The sequence below is a fragment of the Rutidosis leptorrhynchoides genome, unplaced genomic scaffold (assembly GCF_046630445.1).
Source record: "Rutidosis leptorrhynchoides isolate AG116_Rl617_1_P2 unplaced genomic scaffold, CSIRO_AGI_Rlap_v1 contig181, whole genome shotgun sequence".
Taxonomy (NCBI): domain Eukaryota; kingdom Viridiplantae; phylum Streptophyta; class Magnoliopsida; order Asterales; family Asteraceae; genus Rutidosis; species Rutidosis leptorrhynchoides.
In genome coordinates this window covers 56,469-70,425 of record NW_027266431.1, presented here as the reverse complement: position 1 = coordinate 70,425, position 13,957 = coordinate 56,469, and the positions used below count along the sequence as shown (strand labels likewise).

The following is a 13,957-nucleotide window of genomic DNA, read 5'->3' as shown; positions in this document are numbered from 1 at the left end:
TGTTTTCACTAGTCCCAACGGCTTTCGCGTCGAGTATGCTCCCGCTCTTTATTTTGAGTCGATCAACAACGAGGCCGAATATGAAGCCATGCTTGCTGGACTTAGCTTAGCACAAAACCTACAATTAAAGAACATTCGCATCCACAACGATTCTTAGCTAGTCATCAATCAAGTCTCAGGAGATTATGAAGCTCGAAAGGAAATAATGTCTAAGTATTTAGCTTTGATAAAGAACTTGCTCAACCAGTTTGACAACTACCAAGTAGTGAATGTCCCAAGAGATTAGAATACCCAGGCCGACACCCTTTCAAAGCTGGCGTCGGGCGACCTGGAGGATATCGTCCAACCCGTGTATGCAGAAGTGCTGAAGAAGCCATCCATCGACATACCTATGGTTGTGCCCATCAACTGCCAGCCCGACTAGATGATACCCATCCGAGAGTATATCGCCAAAGGCACGAGCCCGACGACCGGGAGGAAAGAATCAAGTTCATCTGTAAAGCTGCTAAATACACTCTTGTTGATGGGGTTCTCTACAAGAGGTCTCTGTCGTGTCCATTCCTTAAAAGCTTATCTCCGAAAGACGCTGACTATGCGCCCTACACGAGACTCATGAAGGCATCTATTGTCCGTACCAAGGTGGTCGGTCACTTGCTTATAAAATTCTTTGCCAAGGTTTCTACTGGCCAACAATCCATAAGCATGCAATGGAGTTTGTTAAACCGCTGTGAATCGTGCCAATGATTCGCCTCAATCCCAAGGCAGCTTGCTGAAGAGATCGCTCTGATTGTGTCTCCAATCCCTTTTGACATTTGGGGGATCGACATCCTGGGACCACTACCGTCGGGCAAGGGTCAGAAGAAGTTTATGGTAGTGGGTATCGACTACTTCACAAAATGGGTAGAGGTTGAGGCCTTGTCGACCATCACAACTGCAAAAATTGAGTCGTTCGTTTGGGAATCTATCATATGTCGTTTTTGTCTCCCACGCTTTATCATTTCCGATAATGGCAAACAATTCGATAGTACTCGATTTAGAGAGTTTCTAAAGAAGTATGACGTCGAGCAGTGATTCATGTCGGTAGCACACCCGTCTGCTAATGGTCAGGTCGAAGTCACCAACAGATCCATTGTTGATGGGCTCAAGAAAAAGTTGTTGGACCTACCAAACAAACAGTGGGTCGACGAGCTTGCAAAAGTCCTTTGGGCTTATAGAACAACTTACAAGGTCGCTGCAGGCGAGACTCCCTACAAACTGACCTATGGGACCGACGCCATCATGCCCCTTGACGTTAGCCTTGGCTTCCTATCGAATTAAACACTATAACCCAAGGCTGAATGAAGGACTCTTACTCAACTAGGATCTCATCGACGAAGTCCGTGATAATGCTGCAATCAAAATTGCCGAGCAAAAGTTGTTGACGGCTAAGTTTTATAACAACCGCGTCCGCGGTCGGGCTTTAAAGTAGGAGACTTCGTACTTAGAAAGATGGAAGCATAAAAACCACTTGACCTGTCGGGAAGTTGAGCCCCAACTGGGAAGGACCATACCGCATGGTGCGAGTGTCCCGACCAGGCTCATACCTCGTAGCTATGAAACTCCCCAGCCCATGCGGTCTTGGGTCGAGTAGGGCCGATACCTTTTGGGTAAGATTGTGAAACACTAACTTTTGTGATGAAACATTGTCATTCGGTCCCTTGAGGCAAAAACTTTAAGTATGTAAGCCCTGTTGTGGCACTTTGAATATTTTTTAAGTTTGTGTTAAGCCCTGCGAGGCACCTTTTGTTAATTAATTTGTGAGCACTACCACCTCTTCAATGGGATCGCCTCAACCCTTAGCCCAAAATGGACCCAAGAGTGTTAGCTAAGTGGCTCTCATCCTTAGCTTTTTAGCTAAACTCATGGAAAAAGGACAGAGCCCGACAAAGAGAGGCTAGGGTTCATCGACCGACAACCTACTAGAACCTTAGTCGCTCTGACGTGAAAAAGTTAAGTGCCCGACTATAATAAGTTAAGTCGAGACCGATAACACGCAAAACTCCTTACACTTTAGTCGCTCTAATTTTTTACGTATTTCCTTAAAAATCCACGGAGTATGAAATACCCAAGATGTAGAAAGTCGACGCGACGGGACTAGTCTAGTCATGTCGCCACTTTTCGTTCGGGCAACAGCGCGCGTTTATAACTTATACTCATCAAAATCAGTCTGGCCCACTTGGTCTGGCTCCTTTCGATGGGGGCAAAGAAAACAAACCAAAGCGCAAAAATCAAAGTCCCAACATAAAAAGCCAAGTCGTCAAGCATATAGCCGACCACTTCTTTTTGTTCCAGCAACTAAATCAAAGTCCTAGCGTGCAAAAGTCAAGTCGTCGGGCATATAGTCAACCACTTCTTTTTGTTCGGGCAACTACCATGCAAAGAACGGAATAACTTGATGCAAAATTAACTGAAATAAAAGGAAATTCATGCAGCGCAAATGAGGATTAAATCCAAAGAAATCCAGCAACATAGAGATAAAAGTGCAGAATCAAAGCATAAAAGTCTTACAATCGTCCAACAGAAATTAAAGATAGTTTGACAAATGTTCAACGACAGTGATAAAGCCAACAGAGCAAAGAGAATGCAATGGCAGTCGGGAGGCAAGGCTCAAATAGCGATCAAACAAGGGTTGGAGGATCCGAGCTCAACTTGTCGGGATCTTGGTCATTGTGGTAGCGCCTTTGCCGATCAAGGTCTCGTCAGGCTGGATCTCCTCCAAACGTGTCTGCCCAACGCCATTTGGGTCAACAACCCCCGCCTCAGTTGCTTCCTCTTCTAAGTCTTCAGCTTCCTCTTGAACTTTCTTGTCGACGTCGGGCAGCTCTTCTTCGTGAGCAAAATCGAAGTCGGCATCCTCCTAGATGATGGAAGCATCGGACACAAAGTATTGATTCATCACATTTGACTCAACACCTATGTCAGGGAATGCTTTCTTCACATCCTCAAGAGCCTCGACATAGATTTCCGACGCAATGCGAGCCCTAGCCTTCTCACTCAATGCCTTAACGTCAGCCTCATACTCCTCTGAAGCTTTATAGGCCTCGATAACATTGTCGGCCCCAGCCTTTGCATCTCGTAGCTCTGCCTTGAGATTGGCGACCGACGTCTTCAGCTTTTCGACCTTCTCTTTGCTCTCTACAGCTCCCTGTCAGCCTTGTTCTTAGCCAGCCTTAGCTCGTCGGCCTCTTCACTTTTCAGCTCTAGCTTCCTCTCGGCGGCTTTCAATTACTCTACCCACTGTTCATGATCTCGACGCAGAGCCTCGTAGCGAGAGCCCAACTTGTAGGTGTAGTCGAGCGCCTATGTAAAATGTCAGCATTAGATAAATCAAGTCATCAAGCTCGACAAAGAGAATATAACGCTCAATGAAATAAAAGAAAAGAAAGGAGACTGAGCACTTTTCTAATTCCACAAGCATGTGGGGGCATGTCCTCATCGATAATCATCGCCATCTTGGTTATATTCTTGGAGCAAAACTCGAGGGCCTCATCTAGATTTGACATCATACGAGTTTCGTTGTTGAAGGGCAGACTGATATTTTAGCAAGGAGCGCTAGCCTTCTTCAGTTTCTTGGAGGAAGGAGTGACAGACAAGGGAGGTTGGCGGAGCTAGAGGGCTCGACAGTTTTCCTCTTGAGTCCGCTAGACTCGACAGAAGTGGTCGCAGCAGCAGCGCTGTCGGGCGCGTCCCCAGCCTTCTTGCTATCATTCATCTTGAGCATTCGATCAAAAGCTTCTCTTTAGATCTGAGCCTACTTTTTCAGTTTGTCATTATCAGCAAGAAAAACAACGTTTGATCAAATTTTAGACGCAAAATAAGCACAATAAAAGAAATTTAATAGAACGCGACAATAAAAGAAAAACAACGTTTGATCAAATTTCAGTTGTCGGGATCACCCCACGGAAAGGAGGGTCCCGACAACTGAAGAAATGTTAGCGTATTGTCGGCGCTTAGCTGATCAAAGGACGAAGACCGACTCAATTCAGGTTCGCTGATTAATGGGATGAGAACCGATCATACCCTCGCGTAGTGCATATGAAAGGGAGTGCCCGACACTTACCTAGGTCGGTCACTCTTCTTCCCAACTTAAACAACGACTCTTCACTCAGCAAGGTTGTCTATTTCTCATTAGGCCAATATTCTTCGACAGAATGTAGAGACCTTTCCTCTCCGCTTTACTCAGTTCGTGCTCAGCTACAAACTTATCTTGGGGATTACTTCTGAATGTTCCTCTAAAGAGTTGATCAAAAGGGATTGGCCCCTTGAGCATGAGGAATTTGGAATGCCACTTTTTGGAGTAATCTTTCTTGATGAACGACATTAGTTGGGACGTCCCCTTCCTCTTCTCGACACCCAACCATCCCTTCCATGGACGTGCTCATCGGCCTTCTTGCCGACTGTCTCACTGCCCGACATGGTGGTTTTGCCCTTACATTTTTGGTCGGGTTTTGCATTCTTGATCCTGTCCCTGAACTCGTCGGGCTCCTTAGGATATGCTTTCACTAAGGCTTATTAGCTCTGAAACATCCTATGAGTAGGTACCATATCATACTTCAAGAATCTTGTCAGCTAGGCCAAGCTGCTTCCCGCCAGCCGCGGGAAGGGCAGGAGTTGTATTGGTCCCGACCTTTCCCTTGAAGGGACCTTTCTAAGCTTGTGTCGGGCGCACCTCCAGAGGCGTCGAGCCCTTAGGTTCCTTGATCTTGCCTACTGTGATCAACAACAACTGTTGGGTCAATATATCACCCACTCCAATCTGGACAGGAGTTGGGACCGAACTAGGCTGACGGGTCTTGCTTGTCGTCGTATTTTTGGGGTTTTGTTTCAGAGTTTGCTCCTCAAGAGATCGGCTCGACATATTCTTGGACGGAGAAAGATCGCCCGACAAGGAACCTTGTGGTTGTTGGGATCTCCTAGAAGACATGATTGGTTGTTGGGACGATGAGGATTGAAAGATAACAGCTGTCGAGATCACTGAAAGCTGTCGGGCAGATGATATAGCAGAGGACGAGAGTTTGCTCAATTTTGCTAAAAAAGTGAAAAATGAGAGCATCCTTCTCTCCTATTTATAGGGAGCGAAAAACATGATGAAATAACTTATACAAAAAGTGGAAGACGGAGATACTCGGTATATCTCATTAATACATGTATCCCATCAATGCATGTGTCCCATCAGTACCTGTACCCCATTAAAAGACACTTCACTAATCCCGAACTGCCTCTCCAGCATGCCTGACCTGAACTGGTCCAACCGATCGAGTCCGGCTCACCCTAAGCCAAATCGCTCCAATTAAAAAAAAATCAATTAGGTTCGCCTCAAATTCAAATTTGAAGAACGAATTTCCAAGTCGATATAGCCTCCCTCAACACATGTCGACATCCCTTTAGACCCATAGCCATATGGGCATAATCTCGACAGGATGCTCGGGGGCAACATAAATCGATGGGAATCCTGTTATACATTGGCATCACTCTCAAAGTGATCAAATCAAGCTCCGACGGGTTAAAACACCTATAGCACCTTAAAGGGATTAAAAACATCCCAAAGAGTCCTATGCATGTTCATTTCTTCCACGAAGAATACTCTTCGTACAAAAAAAGGGGGCAAATGATAGGGGAAGGACTTTTGGGTAAGACTGCCCGACAGGCAAGGCCCCGGCAAGACATGCACCTGACAAGAGATGTCTGACACACCTATCAAGCACGTTCTCCCATATAGTCAAGGCCGTACAGGTCTCTGTAGGGCATATGTCAGTCTCCCACTTGGGGGCAAACTAGTCTTTAGGGACAAAACCCTAGTGTTCTTCTATATAAGATTAGACTTGACCCTTGAGAAGAGATTCATTCAAATACCTTTCTGCACTTGTCACAACTGATTACACATCATATATATTTGAGTAGCAGATCTAAGCTTTCTCTCTCTACTCGACTCGGGATCTTCTTTCTAGAGTCGCCACTTGAGACCCGTAGGACTAGTGGTGTGCCTCGTAGGTCAGGTGCATACCGAAGACGCATCAATACTCCGAGCGAGTTCCTTGTTCCACGTAGATCCGTATCGCAACTTCAATAGCAAGAAGCGCGTGCTCTCCACACTCTCACACATCCATCTTTGGACAAATCAAGACTTTATACATGATATTATATTATATGACTTATAATATAGCATCTGACCTACATACTACCCTTGAACTTAAATGCGATGATTCATATAGCCGACTCCACTCAATGAAATTGAGGCTAGTTGGATTGATTTGGTATGGTTTAGTTGACCATCAAAAATTTAATATCGAACTTGGATCTCTGTTGTATATCTTCAATTTAACAATTTTTTTTTTCCTTTTGAAGTTAATTTAACAATTATTTAAGTTTCCTTGAAAGAAAATACTTTAGAAAGAGTATAATATAGTTATATAGGAGTATTATTTTTTATTTCGTAAACTTTACATTAATTTTTTTAAATTAAAAAAATAAATTTTGTCGATGTCGAGTCAGTTGCGGTTCGATCAAAATGTGATTCAATGGACCACTCAGACCGATCTGGGGCTGGCGGATAGCTATTTCCAAAGAAAACGAACAGAACAAGAGAACTTACTTAATGAACCGGATGAATGTCAATCCAATCCGCCTGAATTTAGTTCGAATCGATTTCTATCGATTCAGAGTGTGACGGACCGAGTTCGCACTTTTTTTTTAGCTGCCGGGAGACATTTTGGCAGCAAAAATTACACTAAAAAAGAAAAATTATGATTGTTTAATCAATTTATTTTAGCAGGAAAAACGAGTGAAGATATTCTCATTTTCCAGCTAATGAAAGAAAGATCTAGTATTTGTTTTTTAGTTCAAAGTAAGTATTTCGTTTTGTCAAGAGTTGCTTGCTGCTAATTAGCTTGCTAAACTAATTCTTCTAATTACTTGCTGAATCACGCTACAAATGATTGAACAACCCAGTTGTTGAATTCTTCAAATCGTTGCAGCTTCTCCAAAAAAATCTTATTCAAAGAAAATCACCAAGGTACATTTGCTTTGACCTTTCTTGAAATTTTCAGTTTTTTGTTAAGAGTATTGTGTTCAATCCATTGCTTATCGCCAAGTGCTTGTAGATTTTTGCCGAATTTTATGGTTTAGTTTGTTTATTCTACCAAGAATGAAAGTTGGGTTTTGTTTCTTCAGACCCCAAGTTTCATTATCTGAGATTTAGATTGTTGTTTCTGTTCTTGTGACTGATATATCTTTCTTTGCTTGTTATGGCTATGCTTAATCATACTTATTATGCTTCTTAATTAACAATTAGCTAACTGGAGATTGATATATCGATGTTTGCAGATTTGTAGTCCGCATAGGAAATTTCTGTTTCTTTTTAAACATGCCTATGGGGGGGAGGTATTCTCGAGTTGATGGGAGGAAGTCATCGAATTACTGTTCAATGGTGACGATAGTTATGTTTGTGTCCTTGTGTTTAGTTGGGGCTTGGATGCTAATGTCAACTTCGGGCATTCAAGCTCCAAGTTTTGATCGGTACCAAAAAATAGTTATCAACACTCTGAAAATGGTTCGGGTGATTTATCTGATAATTCAATAGATGGGAGATGGTAAAACCAATGGTGATGTTCGAGATGACCAAAATGGAGTTGAAAATGATAGCGAGAGTATTAGTGAAAATAATCGACTGAATAATTCTGAAGAGAATTTTGGTGATAGGAGCGAGTCTCAAGAGAAAACAAAGGCAGTGGTAAAAAAACAATGGGGGAGATGAGACTGAAAGCAGGGAATTCAACACGGGAGGGACTGACGCTGAGACTGGGGAAACTAACAAGGGTGAGGACTCAGAGGAGAGATCAGATGAAACTAAACCTGATTCTAACGAGGATGAAAAGAATTCGGGAGTCAGGGGAAAGAGGAGACGACGAGAAGATTGATGCACATATCGTGAAAAGTCATGGAAAAGACTGAGGGTTCTAATGATGGTTTGCAGTCTGAACTTTTGGAAGAAACTAATCCCTTGTCAACTCAAGCTGAGGAGTCACAAAATGGAAATGAAACACCACAATCTAAACGAAATATCTATAGCTGGAAAGTGTGTAAAACCAGTGCTGGACCAGACTACATTCCTTGTCTTGACAATAGGCAAGCTATTAAAAAACTCAATAGCACAAGCCACTATGAGCATCGAGAGAGCTGTGTCCTCAAGAGGCTCCCACCTGTCTTGTTCCGTTAACTGAAGGATATAGACGATCAGTTCAATGGCCTATGAGTAGGGATAAGGTATATTTGTCAGGTGTCTCTCAAACTCAGGTATAATAGATTAATTAGCTTATACTGATTTATTCTTCTTTTCGGGTTACGCAGGTATGGTACAACAATGTGCCTCATACCAAGCTTGCTGTATACAAGAGTAGTCAAAACTGGGTTAAAGTTACTGGTGAATATCTCACTTTTCCCAGGCGGTGGAACTCAATTTAAGCATGGGGCTCTTCATTACATTGAATTCATTCAAAAAGTAAGCTCCTCCTCCATGGTTTTTCATATTTCTTTACTGTTTGATCCACGAATGCTGACATTTTAATATCACTTATTCACTTATCTATGAAAAGAATTGTAAATTAGTGTGTTTACTTATTATTTGCTCTGTAGGTTATGTACATATTACTCCATTCTTCAGTCGATTTATGCGAAATTCAATTTCTTATCTCACTTTAATTAATTCTATTACAGTCCATCCCTAAAATTGCCTGGGGGAAAAGAAGCCGTGTAATACTGGATGTTGGTTGTGGAGTAGCTAGTTTCGGAGGTTACCTTTTCGAGAAAGGGGTTGTTGCAATGTCATTTGCTCCCAAGGACGAGCACGAAGCACAAGTGCAATTTGCGCTTGAACGAGGAATACCAGCTTTCTCATCAGTTATGGGCACCAAGAGGCTTCCTTTTCCTAGCTCAGTTTTCGACGTTGTCCACTGTGCGCGTTGTAGGGTTCCTTGGCATGTTGAAGGTAACCGTCTTCAGCAGTTACTCTCGAACACTCTACTCTACATTTAATTCATCTGTGTGCTTATGCAATTTTTTGTTTTGTTGCAGGTGGTAAACTTCTGTTAGAGCTGAATCGAGTTTTGCGTCCTGGTGGTTACTTCGTCTGGTCAGCTACTCCTGTTTACCAAAAGCTGCCGGAAGATGTTGGGATTTGGAAAGGTTGACTGCCGCTTTTTTCAGTTTATGAGTCTGTAGATTAATTCTAACTGGCCTCATGGTTTAAATATTGACAGCAATGACTGAGCGAACTAAGTCAATGTGCTGGGATCTGGTGGTGATTAGAAAGGACAGACTAAATGGTATAGGTGCTGCAATATACCAAAAACCAACTTCCAATGATTGCTATGCTAGGAGGCCCAAAAATGATCCCCCACTCTGTGAACAATCTGATGACAGGGATGCCGCCTGGTACCTACTTTTTCTTTTTACCCCGTTTCATGGCATTGGTGATTGATTCTGGTCATATAAGTGCAAAAACGTCTGAAATACAGAAAAAATTTCAGGTTGAAGGTGGCCTCTTTTATACCATATGCATAATATCTTAGGTTCTGAAGAGCACTCATGCTTAATTGTATGTCTATAATATTCCAAATTACTACTAATAATCACCACAACGGCCCATTTTCTCAGGAATGTGCCTCTTCAAGCATGCATGCATAGAGTGCCGACAGGGGAATCAGAACGTGGGTCCTGCTGGCCTGAGCAATGGCCTCAAAGGTTGAAGACACCGCCTTACTGGTTAAATGGTAAGGATGGAGTATATGGCAAACCTGCACCTGAAGATTTTGCTTCAGACTACAACCATTGGAAGAGTCTCGTCTCACACTCTTATCTGAATGGTTTGGGCGTTAACTGGTCTTCAGTGAGGAACGTCATGGACATGAGAGCTGTATATGGAGGGTAGACAATTCTTTTTCCTTTTCGAATCACAAAATCTCCCCTCATTGTGAATGTATGGATTTTCTGTATTTTTATAATGTTTTACTCACCCTGTGCCACTATTTAGGTTTGCTGCTGCACTAAAAGACTTGAAGGTGTGGGTGATGAATGTGGTCCCCACAGACTCACCCGATACACTGCCCATAATCTACGAGCGTGGATTATTCGGGATGTACCATGACTGGTGCGAATCATTCAGCACTTACCCGAGGACCTACGATCTTCTCCATGCAGATCATCTCTTCTCCAATATCAAAAAGAGGTATGTAATCTTATTTCACGTTAAAAGTATTGGATGTACGCCCTCCGTGCCAAAAATACTTGAAGCTTTTCCTTGCAAAATCCTGGTTGTTAAAATATTCTGTCTGTTCTGGTCAATAGGTGCAACTTACTGGCAGTTTTCGCAGAAGTCGATAGAATTCTGAGGCCAGAGGGAAAACTTATAGTCCGGGACAATGCCGAATCATTAGTGAGATTGAAAGCATGGCTAAATCGATGCAGTGGGAGGTCCGTATGAGCTTCTCGAAAGACAATGAGGGATTACTTTGCGTTCAAAGACGTATTGGCGGCCGAAGGAGACAGAGGCAGTGAAATCGGCCATTGGTTAGATCATTCAACAGTTCTCGTCTTGGACAATCATTCTGCTCACAGCCGGAGTTCAATGTTTGGAGGAAGATATGGGATATTGGAATTGAACCTTTTGCATGTGGGTACGGACTAGACTTATGTACTTTGACAATCGTTCTGCTAACCACCACAAAACATAATATTCTAAGAAGTTCATACACTACCAAATTTTTACCCGGTAATTTTGAAGTGGAATAATTTTGAAATTTTGTGTTATTACTCCAATTATTAGGAAGAGATGGGACATTGGGAATTGTAAATTTGAGCGTCCAAATGACAAGCAATTCTGTAGCTTTGTAAACACGTCAGATAGTTTTCCAAATTTCCTCTGAAAAATAAAACCTTGCGAACATTTCATAGTCATGATAAAAACTAACAATAACCACTTAAATAAACAAAAGAAGAAGGGGATTTGAGAGAGAAAAAAAATTCAGGTATACAATCCAACACATGATTGAAATTACCTGAATACATAAACAAATACTCGATAAGTTCTTAAACTTGAAAACAATAGCTAGCACTCAACTAGCTAACTAGTTGTCGACGACAACTTGTTCAGCTGGATTAACGCCAGGAGAGGATCGGAACCATTCTGTGAACCTTTCAAGATTGTCTTGTTCGCTTCGGCAAACATTTTGAGTGAAATGGTAAAAACTGGGACCAGGTGAAGTCAGGGGAACATCCTTATTCCATCTTGGAGCACAATTTCATCAGGTGCTCTAACAATCTTGTCTTTCTTTGGGTTCAGAAAGAATGCAAAATGATTTCCTATCCTTTTCCTTATTCAGCCATACCCTATGGAGGCAGCTCTTGTATCTTCCATTTGACAGTGCCTGCATGTATATACAACCCTCATTACCTAATTATATACTCCCTCCCTCCCCATTTAATTGTCACTTTTTGATATTTCAAATAGATTAAGGAAGCTAGGATAGAAGTAGTAATTTATCAATATAACTTTAATGAAGTTTAACATATGATGTATATACAATACAAAATGTGTTAAAAAAATTGGTGGTCAACCTAATTTTGACCAAAATTTTCCAATAAAGTCCGTTCTTTATTTTGTCCAAAACAACAATGAAACGTGTGTTTATGTATGTAGATGAATATTATATATTCACTTATAAAATTTGACTGTAAAACGAATTAAAAATTATGTGTTCAAATAAATTGTTTAATGTATATATAAAGTGCAAAGTGCACATAATTATAAAAGTTGATAAAATGGATAGAATATGTCATTCTTAGGTGACACTTAAATAGGGACGGAGAGAGAGTGTACCTATACATAAAAAAAGTAATTATATATGTATGCATTGAACTTACCGCGAATGTGTCACCAATGTTAATGACAATGGCACCAGGATGAGGAGAAACATTTTGCCAGTTGCTATCAGCGAAAACCTGGAGACCTCCAACGTCGTCTTGGGTAAGTAAGGTTAGCGAAATCGGATCTCGGTGAGGTCCGACTCCGAGTGTAGAGTTTGGATCCGGGCATGGAGCATAGGAGATGCATGTCATTATGGCTTCACTATCTTCAAAGAATTCTCTGTAGTGACGACGATCAACTCCCAAGCTCATTCCCAATAGCTCCATTATTGACAGCGATAACCTCTTCATTGCTTCACAATACTTTTGAAATATCATCCTAATTAAATATAACATATGTAATCAAGATTATAAAATGTAATATATTGTACACTAATTATTACTTTTTTTCTCGATAACTACACTAAATATTACCAGTAGTTAAGATAAATTTTTTATTTTTTTCAATTTTTAGTTTTTCTTCAAAGAAATTAGCACTCAACAAATAAAAGAATAAAATAAATCATACAAGTAATTAATTTCACGTAACAACAAAAGCAGTTTCAACTTTTTATTTATGAAAGACACAAATTGACAAACAGTGTCATGTAACGCAAATTGGATAGCGACGAAATAACACGCGCAAGCGCAACGCCGGTCGGTTTAAGAAAACATGTTTTATTCTATATTTAATTTTAAATCTAAAATTAATTAATAAAATCTAATCAAAATTACTTTGGCTATTGATTTGAAATTTTTCAAGAGATAATAAAAATAATTTTGCGAGTTATAATTTCATATTTATGTCACCTTTTTTCAATTAAAAAAAAAGTAGTGAATGATCACTTTCACTCACAATTCAGTAAAAAATCACCGGGACACACTGTAACTAAATAAAATAAAATAAAATCATATAAAGTTCAAATAGTACTAAGTTTTAGATTTGAAGTAATTCTCTCTAAAAAAAAAAAGTTTGAGGTAATTAAATATCGACAAATTAATTAAATTTTAAGTTGTGCTGGCTATATACCGTTTTTTTATTTACACCATACACCATTTATGTAACATGCTGTGCACAAAAATGAAAAATATATAATCTTACCCAATTTCAAAAAAAAAAAAGAAAAAAAAATTAATCTTACCCATGCTGTTCATAATCTTTGCCGAACTTTGATTTGAAGAATTCAACAACGACAGGATTTGGAGAATTCTGATAAAAATTGAAATATAAGGTTTCCTTCCATGGCAATCTGGATGGGAAACGTGTTTGCATGTGCTCCATCATAGCCGGTACGATCTTCCGGCGTCATCTTGAACTTTAATTTCTCTCTTCAAATGGAAGCTTAAAGAAGTTTCCTGCTTTTTCATAAGCACTTCCAATGAGATTAGCATCAACTCCATGATTAATCACTTGGAAAAACCGTGGCTTAAACAAGCCTTGTTAATTTTTCTCAACAATTTGCTTTGTTGATGCTTCATCACCATTGAAGAAACCTTCAAGGTCTACTATTGGAGCATTAAGCTCGCCAATAGCCGGGATTAAGTCGGTCTCCGGCCAACGAAACTGAGGGGGTACGTTGTCTAATTGTTGGGGAGAGATATCAAATGAACCCATTGCTATATATAGCTAGATTAATTTTGTGTTTTCTCAAGTTGAATAAATTTTCTTTTACGCATGCTTGATATTTATAGATGTAATACTTAATTGTTAAGAAATTCTTACATGCACCAAGTGCATTCATATTCGAGAGATTGACTGCTTACTCATGGTGCATATATTTTTCGCACCAAGTGTATGAAAATCTAAGGTAAGAGCACGATGAGCTTTGCTCATGACATAATTAATGGGTCCCACTAAACTATATTAAATTGCATAGGGTTCAAAAAGATTAAATGGGGATCTCATAATTTTTGTGTGTTTAAAATATCGTATTGATAATAGGGATATTTTTAATTTTTAATTTATTTTAATTATAAATTTTATTATCAAATTAACATTCGATATATAATATTTTATTAA

General features: G+C 40.3%; 1 protein-coding gene and 1 pseudogene across 1 annotated transcript; one reads left to right on the top strand and one right to left on the bottom strand.

The window, feature by feature from the left end:
* Positions 1 to 7,402: 7,402 nt before the first annotated feature.
* Positions 7,403 to 10,607, top strand: LOC139881671 (probable methyltransferase PMT25). The gene is given in 15 exon segments (XM_071866109.1): positions 7,403 to 7,567; positions 7,619 to 7,685; positions 7,789 to 7,922; positions 7,925 to 8,213; positions 8,216 to 8,301; positions 8,386 to 8,472; positions 8,474 to 8,536; positions 8,752 to 9,022; positions 9,109 to 9,219; positions 9,294 to 9,468; positions 9,691 to 9,960; positions 10,067 to 10,261; positions 10,381 to 10,460; positions 10,463 to 10,555; positions 10,558 to 10,607. Coding segments are annotated over 15 exon segments (2,136 nt in total).
* Positions 10,608 to 11,229: 622 nt separating this feature from the next.
* On the bottom strand, positions 11,230 to 13,552 carry LOC139881670 (gibberellin 20 oxidase 2-like; annotated as a pseudogene).
* Positions 13,553 to 13,957: the final 405 nt, after the last annotated feature.